The sequence below is a fragment of the Staurois parvus genome, unplaced genomic scaffold (assembly GCF_062004578.1).
Source record: "Staurois parvus isolate SC_StPar_1 unplaced genomic scaffold, SC_StPar_1.0 ptg000450l, whole genome shotgun sequence".
NCBI lineage: Eukaryota > Metazoa > Chordata > Amphibia > Anura > Ranidae > Staurois > Staurois parvus.
This window is the reverse complement of record NW_028318246.1, coordinates 189,650-208,570: the sequence shown is the minus strand read 5'-3', so window position 1 is coordinate 208,570 and position 18,921 is coordinate 189,650. Positions and strand designations below refer to the sequence as shown.

Here is an 18,921-nt window from a genome sequence, read left to right as displayed (position 1 = left end):
AATGAGGCTTGAAACCAAAGATACCAATGTAAAAGTGAGGCTTGGAACGCAGGACATTGATACGGAAATGAGGTTTAGAACACAAAATCGAATGTTGAAGTAAGGCTTGGATTGCTGGGTACAGAAATGAAGCTTGGAATGTAGGATAGTGATCCGGGAGTGGAGTTTGGGACTCGGTGCTGACGCGGAAGCGATATTTGGAACGCAGGATACAGATCAGAGAGTGAGTCTTGGAACGCAGAATGCTGATTTGGGAGCGAGGCTTGGAACTCGACCATAGCAAGAATAAGGAAGAAGAGGTAGAATACGGAGGAAGAACAGAAAGGTGGAAGAGGTGGACTAGAGGTGATATAAACCCCCTAGATGAGGTACTGGAAGGACTGCTCTCCTGTGGTTGGGTTATCTCAGTGCCCACACTTGACTGACATTGTAGTGTGAGGTGGACTGATGGAGGCTGGGGACTATTTTGACGTGGTTTCTCCTTAAAGCAGTAGTAGTAACCCACAAAAAAGAAATGTAAAAACAATCTTCTCCCTGGCAGTTAAGTGCATAATGTGCTAGTATTCATCTCATACAAGAACATTATGAAGGACTTACTTGAAAACTAAGCCATCGAGCAGAGCGCTGTCACGGCTCCTCGAAGCTTCTATCTTCACCCAGTCTTCCTTCCGGGTTTGGGGGCTACGACTGCTTGAAGGGCTGCGCCGTGATGATGTCACTCCTGCATATACGCGCTGGAGTCGCAGCTGCAACACGGCTCTCTCAATGGATGGCACTTTGTCCAATGAGAGCCCAGGGCACATGCACTGATGACATCACCGGCGCTACAAAAGTGAATATGTCCTAAACGGCTTTCCTGTAGGTAAAATATAACAATAGACTACTTCCACTTTAACCGCTTCCTCACCGCCCTATAGCACAAATACTGCAACAGGGTGGCAGGGCTGTGCAAAATCACATATATATATGTGATTTTGTTTTTCTGGGTAGGGGGCACGTGTACACCCTACCAGTGCTGCCATTGGATGCTACAGCTGTCAGTCACCGGGTCCCTGCTGGAGATTCCCCACCGGCACCTGTCAATCGCCAAGTATCACTGAGGGGGGAGAGATCTGTGTGTAAACAATACAGATCTCTCCCCTGTCAGCTCCTGCACACTGCTTTGTATGGCTCTGTATAGGGAAGAGATACAAAACAGTATGCATCCCTAGTAAAACAAACACACAGCACACAGTTAACCTTTTGATCGCCCAAGATGTTAACCCCTTCCTGCCCAGTGTCATTAGTACAGTGTCAGTGCTTTCTATTAGCACTGATCATTGTATTAGGTGTCATTGGGGATGTCAGTTACAGTTAGTTCCCCAGTGTCAGAGTGCCCTCCGCAGTCCCGCAATAAGTCACCGCCATTACTAGTGTATAAAAAGAAAAAATCCCAGTATATATACCACCAGTCGTAAACGCTATAACTTTCACGTAAACCAATTATTTACACGATTTGGGATTTTTTTTTTTTTTTTTTTTAGCAAAGACATAGCAGAATACATTATGGCCTAAATTTATGACGAAACTGTTTTATAGCAAAAGTCAAAAAACAATTTTTATTTCAAAATTGTCTGTCTTTTTTTTGTTTATAGCGCAAAAAAAATAAAACCGCACAGGTGGTCAAATACCACCAAAAGAAAGCTCCATTTGTGGGCAAAAAAGGACATAAATTTCATTTGGGTGCAGCGCAATTGTCAGTTATAGTAATGCAGCGCCATATCACAAAAAATGGCCTGGTCAGGAATGGGGGTAAATCCTTTGGAGGGCAAGTGGTTAATACATTCCTTTTATTATGGTAAAAATGTTTAGGTAGACAGTATGCCCCTTCACACCTCTTCTACTTACCTGAGTCCTCACTCCATCCAGCACTGTGCCGTCTGTAGCCTCTCTCACGGCCATTGGTCCCTGCTAATCTCAGTCAAATCCAGTGAAGAGGGAGTGGCCATGCTGCACTGTGTGTGTCTATGGACACAGGCAGTTCATGCGCGAGTGCTCCCATAGCAAGCAGGCGCTATGGGGGCACTCAGAAGGAAGGAGGAGCCAGAAGCGCCGGGGGGTGGGGACACCGGAAAAGAGGAGGTTTGGGGCCTCTTGCACAGAGCAGGTAAGTATAACATGTTGGTTAAAAAAATAAGACTTTACAATCACTTTAAAGCTGGGTACACACTGATGGCTTTTTTTTTTTTCTCATTCAACCCAAGGTGTTGAACAAACAAAAAAAAGCAGCTGCCATACCAACACAAGTAATGTTGGTGCAGCGATCCCCCCTGCTGTGCTATTGAATTCTGACAGCGGGAAGCCTCTCCCCTCCTCCTGCTGAACCAGCCAATTTTAAGTCAATATGTACCCAGCTTAGGAGCAGCTGATGTCTGCAATTGTGAAGTTTCTTCCTCAATGAAGTGCTGATATTAACCACTTGCCCTCCAGAGGATTTACCCCCCCCCCCTTTTTGACCAGGCCATTTTTTGCGATACGGCGCTGCATTACTTTAACTGACAATTGCACGGTCATGCAACGTTGTGCATAAGTGAAATTTATGTCCTTTTTTTCCCCACAAATAGAGCTTTCTTTCGGTGGTATTTAATCACCTTTGCGTTTTGTATTTCGTATAAACAAAAAAAGTCTGACAATTTTGAAAAAAACAATATTTTTGACTGTGTGCTATAAAACATATCCAATAAAAAAATGTACACGAATTCAATCATAAATTTAGGCCAAAATGTATTCTGCTACATGTCTTGCTAAAAAACAATCCCAATACATGTAAATTAATTGGTTTATATGAAAGTTACAGCAACTACAAATGGCGGTATATATATACTGGAATTTTTATTTTTTATTTTTTTATACTAGTAATGGCGGTAATCAGCGACTTGGAGTGAGACTGTGGCGGGCATTCTAACACTGGGGGGGAACTGACTAACTGCCACTGACATCCTCAGTGACACTAATACAATGATCAGTGCTAATAAAAAGCACTGACACTGTATTAATGACAAGGGGTTAACTTTTGGGCGATCAAAGGGTTAATGGTTTGTTGTGTGCCTTTTACTGTATGTGCTATGTGTATTTTACTATGTAAACATGCTACTGTGTATTGCTCTGCTGTGCAGAGAAATGCGAGCAGCACATCCTTGCTGGCAGGAGAGAGACCTGTGTTGTTTACACACAGGTCTCTCCCCTGTCAGCTTTACTCGGTGATCACCAGGTGCCTGTGGGGAATCTCTGGCCGGGACCCAGTGATTGGCATCCCTAGCCGCCAATAGCAGTGCGCGCCCCCTATCCAGAAATGCAAATCACGTGTATATATATGTGATTTTGCGCAGCCCTGCAACACCATAACAGTAGCTCTACTATAGGGCGGTGGGCAAGCAGTTAAAGCAGAACTTCACCCTCTCTGTCAACATGGACTATTGTGAATCCTTATGTTGCTAGCATTAGTAAATAGATAGCAAAGTGTATTACATTTGCATGTTTTAAATCTTTTTTTCACATTTCTTCAGTTATTTTCTGCTTTCCATGCCTAGGAAAACAATATCACACATCCCAGGAGTCTTTAGGAGGGGAGGATAGGTAAACACACCCTCCTGCTTGAATGCCCGAGCTAAGGGTAGATGGATTCTATGAAGTAAATGCTACATGAATCATTTTCCCTTACTCAAGATGGCCACAGCCAGAAATGCTAGGAGATGTTTTTCAAAGTGATTTCTTGGCAAAATAAAGCATGGAGAGTTGGATGGATGGGTAAGTTTGCTTTGAATTTAAATATAAATTAAATAGCATTTTTGGATTGTGGTGCACAAATACAGTGCAGTTCCTCTGTAAAGATGATCACACCTCTTATTTATGTTGTTTTACAGGAAATGTGATCATCCTCCCATACAATGAGGTTACGTGGCTTTTAATGATAACGTTTTATCCATTCTATGTCACTGCTGTATTTTTAACATGAAGAAAAGAAGGAAGATTATGACAAAAATGCACATCAGCTCCTCTGATGGGAAGGAGAAATCGGCTGTCCCAGACATTCCATCTGTGCAGTGTGACCCTGGTCCATCTCCTGTAGTGGGAGCTTCCGATCAGCGGAAAGTCCTTAGTTCACTGAACTATAACAAAAACCTGTTGAAATATTTGAACGATGATCGCCAGCGTCAGGCATCTTTCTGTGATCTGGTCATTGTGGTGGAAGGGAAGGAGTTCCAAGTGCACAAAGTGGTGGTGGCCGTGGGCAGCAGTTACTTCCACGCTTGTCTGACGAAGAACCCAAACATGGACGTAGTGACGTTAGAACATGTAAATAGCTCAATATTTCAACACTTGTTGAATTTTCTGTACACATCTGAGTTCCTGGTGCTGGAGACTGAAATAAGTCTGGTCTTGGAGGCTGCAAAGTTTTTGGATATAATTGATGCCGTTAAATTGCTAGCAGCTGAAAGTGACATTTTACCTCCGATTGACAATCAGCTGGTTCCGAATGTAACAGATGAAGCTGCTCATAAACTCAACAACAGTCACAAATGTCCCTTCTGTGAACGGAACTTTTGCTACAAAAAAACACTGGAGAATCACATGGACAAAGCCCACAAGTTGGATACAACAGATGTTTCCAAGGATTCTGATTCCTCTCCTAGGAAGTCAACACGTAAAAGAAAAAGTCCCCAAAAATATGATGATGGAGAAGACTTAGAGAGTGACAGTGGAGAGTCAAGTAGTGATTTGGGCAAAAGTAGTCAGGAGAGCACAGACCCAGAAGATTCTGACAGTGAGATGCAGGAGGAAAGCCATGCAGTGGAGGACAATGACCAGTCTGTGGAAGAAGAGTATGGGGGGGAGGTATCTGGAGGTGATGAGGGACAAAACATTGGGGAACGAGAAGAATGTGAACAAAAGAATGAAAATTCTGTTAGTTTTGGAAAATTTCCAGAAGGTCTTGCACCGATTGTGTTACAGATTAACAACAAGAGAACTTTGAAATGCCCAAAGTGTGATAAGGTCTTTGATCGATTTGGTGAGTACCTATCAGGTGTGTGGAAATGTTTGAAAAAACTACTTGTCCAGGGACTAAATGGTTGTTTCAATCTACTTGTCCCTTCATGACAATCTACTTGTCCAGATAAACAAAAAAAAAAAGTATTGAAACCTGAGGTGCTTTTACGAATGTCTGGGGTTTTAAAAACAAAAAAGGGCTTTAAAATGTTTATTATATTTAACACTGCAAAATCGTGAAAAATCATATATTCAGTAAAAAGGATATATACTGTAATGCTGCTGTTCCTAAAATGAAAAAACACCTTAAATAATGATCAATAACACAGCACAAAAAAAATTTCAGGAAAAATATAAGAAACAAGGGGGACACACATAGTGTAACTCCGTAACATCCCTTTGTTAACGTCTTCACGCCAGCCAAACGCAAATGTGCGGCCTCCCGGCGTCTGGACCTAGACACCGAGCGGCTGCACATTTGCATTCTATTAAAAAAGGACATATGTGCCGAGAGCACGCGCCCTGCGTGCTCCCAGCACACATGGAAAGGTCCCGATCTCCTCTTTCGATCGGGACCTTTCCCGATCATGTGACCGACATGATGCCGCGTTACGGCGGTCACATGACCCTAAACCCCGCCTCCCAGCTTCTGAAACTCTTAAAGGGCCAGGAGGCGCTGGTGTGAAGGGGTTAAACAATCTTCAGATACATATTGCACTCACATGTAACACAAAGTTAAAAGCTTTCAGATTAAGCAATGTTCCGTGATCCCCACATCCATACACTCTCTATGGGCAAAAATGGCTCGGGAGCGCTGCTCACAGCGTGCGCTCCACTCACTGGACGTGACATCACAAAGGTCGGACAGGGACCGGAAATTACGTCATCGCATTTCGCCCCTCCTCCAGGGCCTTCTCAAATACCTTGTTTCATATATTTTTCCTGCCTGCATGAGGATCAAGTATTGAGGAAGTATATTGAATCCTGGTTCCGCCTGTCTGGGTCCTGACTATGCCCGAGAACACACCTCACCAGTTTAAGTGTTTTTGACTCTTAGGTCATAAAAGCTAGGAGTCCATCATATCTGGTGAGTGTGGAGTGTATTGGAAGGTGATCGTGGAGCACTGGGGTTTTACGACGTATTGAACACATTTCGTTTGGACACATTTTTTTGATTAGAAAATGAAAAAAGTGAGCGCTTGATTCTAAAAAGCAGCTAAGCACTCTAAGTAACCAATAAATACTTATACAGAATAATATGAATAAAAGTGCAGCGCTAATTAATAAATCTAAAATTGTCCACTGTAAGTCCAGTTCATATAAATGTGCCAGGTGAAAGATGAAAATCCACAATGGTGATCCGTGAGGAAGTAGCAGAAATGCGCACTCACCAGAAGGCGGATATATATAAGCAGTATATATCAAAAGCTCATGGATCCTCGGTCAAGAAGAGATAGATCTGGTCACTGTGGGTTGGCCTTTCCTTTCTTCAAGGGTGCAGAGCAAAATTCTTCCTCCTCTCAGGTGGGTGCTTGAATTCCCAATAAGGACTCTGCAAAGAGGTACTACACATAGAGAGTGTATGTCCTCTGAGTGCTTCTCCCGCCTTCCCTCTGCGGTTCTCTTTCTCTCCTTGTTCTCTACTAAAGGTACCTTTAAGCAGAGAACAAGGAGAGAAAGAGAACCGGAGAGGGAAGGCGGGAGAAGCACTCAGAGGACATACACTCTCTATGTGGAGTACCTCTTTGCAGAGTCCTTATTGGGAATTCAAGCACCCACCTGAGAGGAGGAAGAATTTTGCTCTGCACCCTTGAAGAAAGGAAAGGCCAACCCACAGTGACCAGATCTATCTCTTCTTGACCGAGGATCCATGAGCTTTTGATATATACTGCTTATATATATCCGCCTTCTGGTGAGTGCGCATTTCTGCTACTTCCTCACGGATCACCATTGTGGATTTTCATCTGGCACATTTATATGAACTGGACTTACAGTGGACAATTTTAGATTTATTAATTAGCGCTGCACTTTTATTCATAACATTTTTTTGATTGGAGCACTCAAACACTGTTTGTTTGGGACTTTGGATTTTGTCACGTTTTTTAATTAGTTTTTTTTGTGCTGTGTTATTGATCAGTCATATTTAACACTGCACTGTTTATCTCTTCCTCACCTCCCTGCTTGTCTCCAGAACTGAACCCGGGGACTAGCAGGGAAGAGAGAAACCTTGCCCGATTGGGTGCTCCTCAGGAAAGGGGAGTGTCGGGCTTATCCTTTATCTCTTTCACTGCCAGAGCTGTTTTTGTGTTTTTTGCACACGCTTAAAAAATCATTTTAGGTTTGAAGATTACAAAACCCCACAAATATATATATATATTATCTGAAAGCAGAGACCCTAGAGAATAAAATATTGGTAGTTCCAATTTCCACAAAAGATCTAGGCAACGCAAAATTTCAGTAAAAAATACACTTAAGTTACTTTTGGGCACAAAACAATAAATTACCCAATTTTTTGATAAAATATAAAAGTTGAGGTTGTACCTAGTAAATTGATATCTGACATGTCAAATGGCAACAAAATGTAGTACCCTATATTTTCTATAGGCGACACTTTTAAAGCCCTTTATAGGTCATCAGTTTAGCGTTACAGAGGAGGTCTGGTGCTAAAATTATTGCGATAGGTAACGTGTATCTCAATCAACATTTTCATGCGTAGGCTCCCCAGTGTGTGCTTTTACGTTTGTATGTGCGCATACGTGGGTGGCCTCAATGGGTTTTTTTTTGGGGGGGGGGGGGGGCATGTGCTTCAGTGTAAGAATTTTTTTTTTTTTTCCAAAAAACGTTTTATTGAAGTATGAAAGGTAAACAAATGATAGACAGATACGGATCGCAGTCCGTGCAAAATTTCTTGTACGTTCTCCCGTAACGCAGACGGGATCAAGACAATATATTAATTTGTAGAACATCAGAGGACGGAGTTCCACAGTAAGGCAAAAGTGATAGACGTAACCATAGCAATACTGACAGTAGCATGTACTTTAGATAATTATGGTATACACTAGGCTCTATGTAAGGAGAGTACACATAAGCGGATTCTGAAGTGGTCGACAAAAGTATCCTCTCAAGGCATCTATGACATATATTTCCATCTCTAAAAAATGTGGGCTACTGTTGTAGAATATTGTTACATCTGTATAGCTATGAGCGTTCCGTACCGAATGAGAATAATAGCTAATTAGACTATGAGAAAAGAGGGTGTAAATGAGAGAAAGAAAAGAAAAGAAAGAGAGGAGCGTGGGGATGGAGGAAGAATATGAGATGAGATATCAAAATGAGGTGGGAGGAGACGCACATGACAAATAGAAGGGGGGAATGGGGAGAGAGAGAGGGAGAGAGAAAAAAAAAAAAAAAAAAAAGGGGGGGGGGGGGAAGTGGTTGGATGATGAGGTTCATATTTAAAGAAGCATAACCAAACCAGTTACATCTATTAGTAACAGCCTGGCTGTATCTAAGTCCATCTTTTTAATTAGCGATATAATTCAGTGAATGACCGTTAATGGAGTTATTGCCGAGGTGAAAGTTCTAGAGGCCTTCTGTGTCTCCAAGTCTTTCTCGTTCAATCCTTCAGCAAGCCAAGGTAAGTATCAGTAGATTGGAAATGGGTCCAACAAGCCCAAGTCTTCCTGAATCGCTCGGGGTGATCTTTTGCCACTGAGATCAGTTCCTCCATTTCAGCAATCCTCTGGATCCTAAGAATCCACTCTCGTACGAGAATTTTATTTTTACTATTTTTTTTTTTTCATCACATAGGGGACAAAAAGTCCCCTATGTGATGATTTTTGGTGACAGGTTCTCTTTATTGAGACATCCAGGGTCTAAATGACCCTGGAGGTCTCCCCCTGTGCTCCACTGGATGTAATGCATTTCACATCACACTGCATTACATTCTTTCCCAGTCTTGATGGCCAGGAAATCTTTCAACGGGGACCAGAAGTGACTTCACAATGTCACTTCCGGGTCAGAAGAAGAAGAAGGGAGTGAACCTGTCTGCTCTCCTTCCTTCCCTATACCCGCTAGCACCCGCTGAACCAGTCCCGGCCTGCAGATGGGCAAGCGGAGCCCGGGAGACATAGCGGGCATGGGGGTGGAGGCTAGCACTGTAGTGGGCTGTGTGGAAGCAATCAGCTGCCCCGAATGCTTCCACCTGACAGGTGAGTCCTACTGCTTGCCTGCAGCAGGTCTAAAAGTTAAAAGAAAACTACCTGCCCAGCATCCGGAACTACACGTCCCGGGCGTTGGGCAACATAAATTGAACATCCCTGGTGATATTACTTCTTTGCAAATACCTCCGCTTGCTTTTATGGTATGATTTTTTATTTCTTTAGGTTTTGATAATATTTTGTGCCTGGAATCCTATATAGGCTTTGTACCAGGCTGTATTAGTGCTAATGACTAATGAGCTCAGGGTTGGTTTGAACTTGGGTTCGGACCAAACCTGGAAGAAGGTTGTTACTCCTGTCCACTGCCACCCACACAACTGCAGACGGAACATTCCCAGCCCTGCGAATGCATGTACATAAAGGTACGGGGATGCTTGTAACATCATTGACGTAATATGGCCAAATTAGGAAAATGACATCACAAGCTCATCCTTACTCATTTTCTTTTTTCCTGGCAACAAGTGACTCAGATACCAAGCACTGTATCATGAAGGAGAGAAGGTTACAAGTCGAGGTTTGTTCAGGCACGTGTGGACACAAGTCCAAACCCACATGAACTATCCCGCCAGGAAAATGTCACTGAGGACAGCCAATCATAAGTGGCAGAGACAATCCCTTCCGCACAGCTGCATGTATACACACACCTTGGATATGTGCGCCTGTGGGGCGGGGGATGCCTCTGCCACTTACAATTGGCTGTCCACAGTGACAGCTTCCTGGTAGGATAGCTCAAGCAGCTTTGGACATGCCTGAGCTCATCCCTGGGAACATACAAATTCATTTTAAGGGGTTAGAAAACTGAATAAAACTTATTTGTAAAATATATTATAAATGAGAAGTTATCCCAGGTAGTTAAGAGTCCTGTCACCCATTGTAATTGTTGCAGGAGAACTGTGTCTCCCAACTCCATTTTCTACACTGTGTAGGCAGAGGCAGGGTCCTATTGCACTAATCACAGCAAAGAGCAATGGGACTGTGACTAGCTGTGAGTTGCAGCTTCAGTGTCTGAAGACAGCCTTACTGTGAACTTCTAGAGGGGCTGAAACAGCTACAGTCTGGGCTTGCTGGTAGAACAGCTGAAGGAAAGGTGAGCAACTCGGCAGATAAGGAGAAAACAGTTTTGCAAAGTAATAATGGAGGGCCCTCTTCTCCCTCACTTATGATGGGAAATCTGCTACTTGTGGGAGGGGAGTATGTAACGAATGCAAACCACAGTATACAAAACGGAGTACATACAGTATTGTGCATAGTGGAACAGTCAGCAGTAATAAAAATACACTGCAGCATACAGAGTGAATCATTTAGGAGTTTGTAACATACATTAGAACGTACGGAATGGATCAGTCTGTGCTCTGTACCGTACATTACATATTCCTGACCACTTCACTGTATTGTACATTACATACTTTTGACCAATTCATTCTGTAGACTGTACTGTATGTTTCCTACCTCTGACTGCTTGACTTTGCTGCACATTTGCTATTCCATACCTCAATCTGTATGCTGTGCTGTACCTTCCGTATCCCACACTGCCTGATTCTGTACGTTGTCCTGCACATTTGTATTCCACACCAACTCATTCTGTACACTGTGCTGTACATTTCCTAATCCGTACTGCCTCATTCTGTACCCTATACTGTACACTCCTCCCTCTACACCAGTGGTTCTTAACCTTGTTGGAGGTACTGAACCCCACCAGTTTCATATGCGCATTCACCGAACCCTTCTTAATTGGAAAAATAAAATAAGATTTTTAAAATTCAAAACATAGGTATATATTTAGGTATATATTTATACATAGGTGCACAAAATAAACAAAACCGTTAAGAACAAAGAACAAAACCATTAAAACATGATTTTCACACAGAAACAAAAACATAATAATGAATATTTACTGCACGAATCATATGAGTCGGGTGTGGGTCTTCACCTCCGCCGAACCCGCGAGACTGACTCACCGAACCCCTGGGGTTCGATCGAACCCAGGTTAAGAACCACTGCTCTACACCATCCTGTTCTGTAGGATGTTTAATACTGCCTAATCCAAATTGCCTCAATTTGTCCTCTGCTCTGTATGTTCTTTAACCCCTTGATGCCGACACAAATATGTGGCCTCACAGAACTGGGCTTTTTTCCGTGGGGCCGCATATTTGCGTACCTGTCTTTCTGCTGGGAGCACTCTCCCAGCACAAAGGCTGGGGTGTCACTGAGAGCCCCGGAACCAATTCTAATGATCAGGACCCAGGACTCCCGATTCCAGGTCAAATGATCGCTGTGATAGCCTCTGATCAGTCACTGTACAGCCCGGACCCCTTTTTTTTTTTTTTTTTTTTTTTTTTCTCTCTCTCTCTCTCTCTCTATGAATGGAGGAGAGAGATACATTGTATAGAGGAAAAAGAAAATGTTTGCAAAAAAAATATAAGAAAAAATACCTAGATCAAGGTTTGATCTAGTTCAGTGCCAATGTAAGTGTTTGGGTCAAAATATTTTTTTTACTATTTTGGGCCAGTTTTCCTTTGATTATAAAAAAACAAAATCAGGAGGTATCCATTACCATTTACCACCAAATGAAACCCAAGTTTGTCCTGAAAAAAACGCGGTATAATTCACCTGGATGTACAAAGTAGTTGTGGTGATATGTACTTTTTACTAACAAACGTCAACGTTGCAAAATTGTGCTTAGGCTTTAGGATTTGTTTTACCCTTAGGCGTGAAGGGGTTAATTAACACCATTCTATTCTGGACCCTGTGCTATGCATCACCTGTTTTCAAATTTCCCATTTGTGTCACACTCTACACTGTAGTGTACATTTCCTTTTCCACTTTCCCTCATTCTGTACACTGCACTGTACATTCCATTTTCCTCACTGTCCTGTTGTGTATGATTTGCTGTAAGAAGAGCTTTAACGAAAGGGCCGGATGATGGTATTTCCCCCCAGGGTAAAAGTTTTCAGTCCTCCCCTGGATCCAGTTATGGTTGCATGGCATTTTTCAGGATGGGCTTCCTGAGAGTGACAACAATCAACCATGCCTGTGAAAGGTGTATTAAAACAGCCACTTATATTGTCAATGGGAAGATGGTATGAAAGGGTGACAATGCAGACGCACAATTGGAAGGAAGAACAATCTTGTCACCCTAACAGGAACTACTTGACTGAGGACCTTAATGGCAGAATCACGGGGTATTATTTTAATGAAAGCTGTATATTTAAAATAATTAACATGACTTTTGAAATCACATTAAAATGATAAAACTCATGGAAAATAAGTGGTCGGTTTTACATATGCTTTAATGTGACACTGTGAGTCACCCAAATAAAATCTTAAAGGATAAGGTAAACAAATATTTAATGCACATTTGTTTTGCAAGTAAAAAAATGTGCATTTACTATTTTTTGTTTTGGGAGCCTGGAAAGCATTGCACCAGTAATCAGCAGATCACAGATGCCATGCAGGACTTCTGCAGATCTGTCATGGTATCTGTGTGCTTGTACCTCATGTGGGCAAGCAGATACACTCTGACAGGAAGAATAAATGAACTACCGCATCGCTCAACAGCGCCATTGTAGTTCATTGAGAACTACAAGGCGACAGCGCCAAGGCTGTTGGAATTTGTTGTTTTCCCATTCACAGAATACTGTGCATGAGTAACAGGGCCAGGCGGGCTGACACAACGGGGGATTTGGGGGGAGTTGGTGCCGATCATTTCGTAACCTGTTACATCCTGAATAAAGGTGTAACAGGTTATGTAAGGTGAACATATCTTTAAAGGCAGTTCCCTAGCTGTTTTACTCGCCTGGGTGGCTTGTGTGTCCTACCTTTGCTTCGTTCAAGTGCTGCATCTTCCGGCAGGTTCTAAAATTGGTTGGATGCCTGCGACCCTTGTTATGCACTGTGGTTCCATTCTCTGATCCCCCTATACCTAACAGAAGACATGGGCATCTGATGCTGTCAGAAGTGTGAATGCAAGAGTCTGAGGAAGGCTGCTGAGCTTGAATGGAATAAAGGTAGAAGATATGGGCCACCAAAGAGATGAGTTTAATTAGCGGTTCTGTAACATGGTACTGAGAAGATTTTTTTAGGTGACTGATAGTGCTGCTTTAGAGAACCAGTCAGAAATGGGCATTTTTAATATGATTTTTCATTCTTGAATTTTTATAGCAGTGCAGCCTGACTTCTTGCAGATAACGGTTTGTTCTCTTTCTCTCATTCACAGAGCATAAGTGTCAGACTGTAGAGTGTATCTCCTGCTTAGGCTCAGTGCAGATTAACTAACTAAGGTGTTGTAAGGATGAGACAAGTAACTAAGGTGTTGTAAGGATGAGTTTTACCTTCCTTTTCAACCCAGAAAGGGTATCTCTTTTTAGGGCTCATTCAAACCATTGAGCCACTCTGAATGCACGGCCACTGTTGTGCACTGTGAGACATAGTGCCAATGTGTTCGGATCATTATTAACTTTTTTGCAGAACTTCATTGAAATGTCAGAAGTGACATTTTAGTACAGTTTTGTTCACTGCAGCAGCATACCATGGTTCATGTCACAACCCACTACACTGAAAAACAGATCTTTCTTTCCGTATCCCCACAGCAACGCTGTGGTATGAATGTTCACCATTGGAAACAAGGTATTTTGCCTTGTTTATGTATTGGCACTGCACTAGATATAGTGGCCAGCGTAGCCGCAACGCATATGGTGTGAGCACACCTTTAGAGCCCTGATCTGGGGCAGGAGATGGGACAGCCTCTGTGGGAGCCTTATAAACAACCACAGAAGAGTAAAGAGTAAATATAATAGAATAACAGGAGAGAACTATCTGTGGATGGTAAGTCTGCACTATTATTACAATGCAAGAGAGTTGAGGTTCTGATTTCTACAAATGCCACCTACTGGCAGGTCCTATTTAATGAGAACAGCTCTATACTTGTGAAAGCTATGTTGTGTATGTCTGCACTTGACTTATAACTGAAAATGCCTACCTTTTTATTAGAGCTGACATTTATTTCCAGGTAAATATGAGAGCCATACACGAGTGCACACAGGAGAAAAGCCTTTTCAATGTGACATCTGCAATTTGAGGTACTCTACCAAATCCAACTTAACAGTTCACCGAAAGAGGCACAACAATGAAACAGAAATTCCCAGAAAGGATCACAAGTGTCCATTCTGCAGCAAGCTCCATGCCAGCAGGAAGACCCTTGTGAAACATGTCAGGAGGTAAATCATGTGAACTTCATATTTACTGCTTGTGTGTGCTGTTTATGAAATGGGCAAGGTTTGTTCAATAAAGAGCTGGAAGAATGTCAATCTCCTCTTTTCTCAGGACCCCTTTCCTATAGTAATAGGATGGTGATCCTTCCCACAGTAACACAATAAGTATTTACAACTACTGTAGTCTCTCTGCAAGGGATACTTGCCCCACTTACTGTAAAGTTGCTTTGGCTAACTGCCAGACAGCACTGATAGCAACTGGTAATTATCCTTCTATCCTGAAACTACAAGCCTAGCATGTCATGGTAGCCATAAAATGGAAGACCTCATCCAAGGAGATAGCAGGGAAAATGGCTGGTAACCTAAAATTGCAAAATGGAAAGTCTATTTAACTAATCCCTCCCCCCAACCCAATACAAATAGCTTGAAAAAGACTGAAATAATAATAAATAAAACACTTGCGTCAGCTTAGGCTACGGTCTTTCCACTTTCTGGAGGTGCTGGTGATGTTACTGTGCTTCATCACTGCCTTCCTTTTAAGCTTGGTGCTCCTTTTTCATGAAGGGTACTGTTTAAGCTGGGTAAACAGTCTGTTATGACACAGGGACTGGTAGTTCTCAATGTAGCATAAGTCCATTGCTACTTCCTCCAGCCCAGAAACTGATGGTACTGGACTGACATTCTAAAGCAGGCCATAGATTATGCAATATTCATTCCTTCCACCAGGTGGAAGGAAAGAAAATTGCTTGATTCCCACATCAACACAGTCAGTGTTGATGGGAGAATACATCCCACAGCGCTATTGTGTTCTGCCAGAAAAGAGCCTTCCAGGCTGGCAGAACACAATTATTACTGCTAGCGGTTATACCCGCCAGCAGTAGTCGCATGTAAAAATCTGAAAGGGTGGTTGTACCCAAGTTTATCGTCTCTGCTGATTTGCCTAGGATTCGATCCATCTATGGCCAGCTTAAGTGGTGCATAGCGGGTGTCTGGCTTCATATTGAGCCCTTTTTGCCACCTCTGTGGCCATTCTACACTGGGAAGAGTTTTTTTTAAAACTTTTTTTTAACTTTAAACCAGATTGTTGGGTCTCTCAAAATGTGATAGCCAGTTTCCTGACTACGTAACATCTTTCGAGACCCTGTGCAAATATGTGCCCTGAACTTTGCCGTGCTGGACCCTGTACTAATAGTCCACTAGTGTATGGTAGCGACGGAAGCAGTTCTTGAGGCAGAGACCAGGTTGGCCAGGACAGGAGGGACAAAAAAAAGCGGGTGTCATGCCTAATTCCATGTGTGGGTGTCCTTTGGGTTGGGGTACCAACTATCTTGCCACTGCGCCCCATGTAGTCTGGGCATCTGGGGGGCTCCACGTGACTATCTTTTCCCTCGTAAATCTGAAACTTACATGTATAGCCTGTTGCCCACTCACAGGTCTTATACATCTTGACCCCATATTTGGCACGCTTGCTCAGTAGAAATTGTTTGAATGCAAGCTGGCCAGGAAAACTAATGAGGGACTCATCAACGCAGATGTTTTGCTGGGGAGTATAGACATCTGCAAATTTTTGGGTTAGCTGATTTACGAGGGGCTGAATTTTGTGTAGCCGGTCAAATTCATGGTCACCCTGAGGACGACAGAGTGCATTGTCGTTGAAATGCATAAATCGCATTATATTCTCATATCTATGCCTGGCCATGGCAGCAGAGAACATGGGCATATTATGAATTGGGTCTGTGGACCAATACAGCCGCAAATAATTTTTTTTCAGTAATGCCCATGTTGAGGGTTAGGCTCAAAAAAACTTTCAATTCACAAGCCATAATAGGTTTCCATGCAAATGATCTAGCAATGTTTGAATTTGGGTTGGCAGCGACAAACTGTTGTGCATATTTATTCATTACAGGTACTTCTATAATGCTGTCAATTTACGCAGCGCTTTACATATATATTGTGCATTCACATCAGTCCCTAACTCTCGAGGGGCATACAGTCTAAAGTCCCTAACTCACATCCATACATACACATACTAGGGCCAATTTAGACAGGAGCCAATTAACCTACCAGCATGTCTTTGGAGTGTGGGAGGAAACCGGAGGCTGCAGAATCTGTGGACTGACAATCAGATCAAGCACATCCGGAAGGACACTATGGGCTGTACGGGCCTGTGTGCAAATTCTTGGTGGCTGCAGGACACTACTTGTGCTAGCCACCGCACCAGCTTGTACTGCACTTATGGGACTCGCCACGTTGTCAAGTGATACTGCAGTGCTGGTATGTATAAGACTAGGATGTACTAGGCTGCTGGTGCTCGCCAGTTCACCAAAAGGTTGAGCAGCACTAGTACTGGCACTGCTGCATGTGAGATTCATCATGCAATTGTGATAGGCCAGGGATAAATCAGCAGGCTGAACAGCCTGAATCTGCTGATTGATCGGACGGGTACCGAATCATGGCACCGATAAGTCGGCAGGCGCGCGTGCCCTGGCCCCCGCTCATGGCGGGAGCTCAATACATTTTATACATATATACATAATATTGTGCAGAGAGTCCGCCCTGTAGCATTATTCCTGCTATAGGGTGGAGTTAAACCGGTTAATAAAATAATGTGCTGACATTTGGAAAAAGTGGGCCCTGTATGTTGAGCAGCAGATTTTATATATATATATATATATATATATTTATATTTATATATATATATACACATATATACAGTGGGGATCGAAAGTTTGGGCACCCCAGCTAAAAATTTGTATTAATGTGCATAAAGAAGCCAAGGAAAGATGGAAAAATCTCCAAAAGGCATCAAATTACAGATTAGACATTCTTTTAATATGTCAACAAAAGTTAGATTTTATTTCCATCATTTACACTTTCAAAATAACAGAAAACAAAAAAATGGCATCTGCAAAAGTTTGGGCACCCTGCAGAATTTATAGCATGCACTGCCCTCTTTGCCAAGCTGAGACCTGCCAGTGTCATGGATTGTTCTCAATCATCGTCTGGGAAGACCAGGTGATGTCAATCTCAAAGATTTTAAATGCCCAGACTCATCTGACCTTGCCCCAACAATCAGCACCATGGGTTCTTCTAAGCAGTTGTCTAGAAAACTGAAACTGAAAATAGTTTACGCTCACAAAGCTGGAGAAGGCTATAAGAAGATAGCAACGCGTTTTCAGATGTCAATATCCTCTGTTCGGAATGTAATTAAGAAATGGCAGTCATCAGGAACAGTGGAAGTTAAAGCAAAATCTGGAAGACCAAGAAAAATATCAGACAGAACAGCTCGCAGGATTGTGAGAAAAACCGTTCAAAACCCACGTTTGACTGCATGATCCCTCCAGAAAGATCTGGCAGACACTGGAGTTGTGGTACACTATTCCACTATAAAGAGATACTTGTACAAATATGGTCTTCATGGAAGAGTCATCTGAAGAAAACCTGTTCTACGTCCTCACCACAAAAATCATCATTTGAACTTTGCAAATGAACATATAGACAAGCCTGATGCATTTTGGAAACAAGTTCTGTGGACCGATGAGGTTAAAATTTAACTTTTTGGCCGGAATGAGCAAAGGTACGTTTGGAGAAGAAGGGGCACAGAATTTAATGAAAAGAACCTCTGTCCAACTGTTAAGCATGGGGTTGGATCAATCATGCTTTGGGGTTGTGTTGCAGTCAGTGGCACAGGGAACATCTCACGAGTAGAAGGAAAAATGGATTCAATAAAATTTCAGCAAATTTTGGATGGTAACTTGATGCCATCTGTGAAAAAGCTGAAGTTAAAGAGAGGATGGCTTCTACAAATGGATAATGATCCTAAACACACCTCGAAATCCACAGGGGATTACATCAAGAGGCGTAAACTGAAGGTTTTGCCATGGCCTTCACAATCTCCTGACCTCAACATAATTGAAAATCTATGGATAGACCTTAAAAGAGCAGTGCGTGACAGACAGCCCAGAAATCTCAAAGAACTGGAAGACTTTTGTAAGGAAGAATGGGCAAAGATACCTCAAACAAGAATTGAAAGACTCTTGGCTGGCTACAAAAAGCGTTTACAAGCTGTGATACTTGCCAAAGGGGGCAGTACAAGATATTAACTCTGCAGGGTGCCCAAACTTTTGCAGACGCCATTTTTTTGTTTTCTGTTATTTTGAAAGTGTAAATGATGGAAATAAAATCTAACTTTTGTTGACATATTATAAGAATGTCTAATCTGTAATTTGATGCCTTTTGGAGATTTTTCCATCTTTCCTTGGCTTCTTTATGCACATTAATACAAATTTTTAGCTGGGGTGCCCAAACTTTCGATCCCCACTGTATATATAAAAAATTGCTTCAACAAAACAGCAATTCTGCAACAATGACTACTAGAGCAATCAGTCCTCATATTATAGTACATTTTGTAGATGTTACTTGTTGGTTTATTTAAAAATGGTGTGAACATTTTGAGACATAAT

At 42.4% G+C, this 18,921-nt stretch overlaps 1 protein-coding gene across 3 annotated transcripts in view; it reads left to right on the top strand.

Moving 5' to 3' along the window:
- Positions 1-239: 239 nt before the first annotated feature.
- The window catches only part of ZBTB41 (zinc finger and BTB domain containing 41), a 60,425-nt gene continuing 41,743 nt past the window's right edge, over positions 240-18,921 (top strand). Inside the window, exons 1-4 of one of the 3 annotated variants that reach the window (XM_089688660.1) lie at positions 240-368; positions 3,570-3,786; positions 3,903-5,050; positions 14,257-14,464. In XM_089688660.1, coding sequence (XP_089544786.1) covers positions 3,991-5,050; positions 14,257-14,464 — 1,268 coding nt within the window. In that variant the 5' untranslated portion in view covers positions 240-368; positions 3,570-3,786; positions 3,903-3,990. The remainder of the gene's footprint in view (positions 369-3,569; positions 3,787-3,902; positions 5,051-14,256; positions 14,465-18,921) is intronic. The other 2 variants (XM_089688661.1, XM_089688662.1) reach the window with 2 other exon arrangements.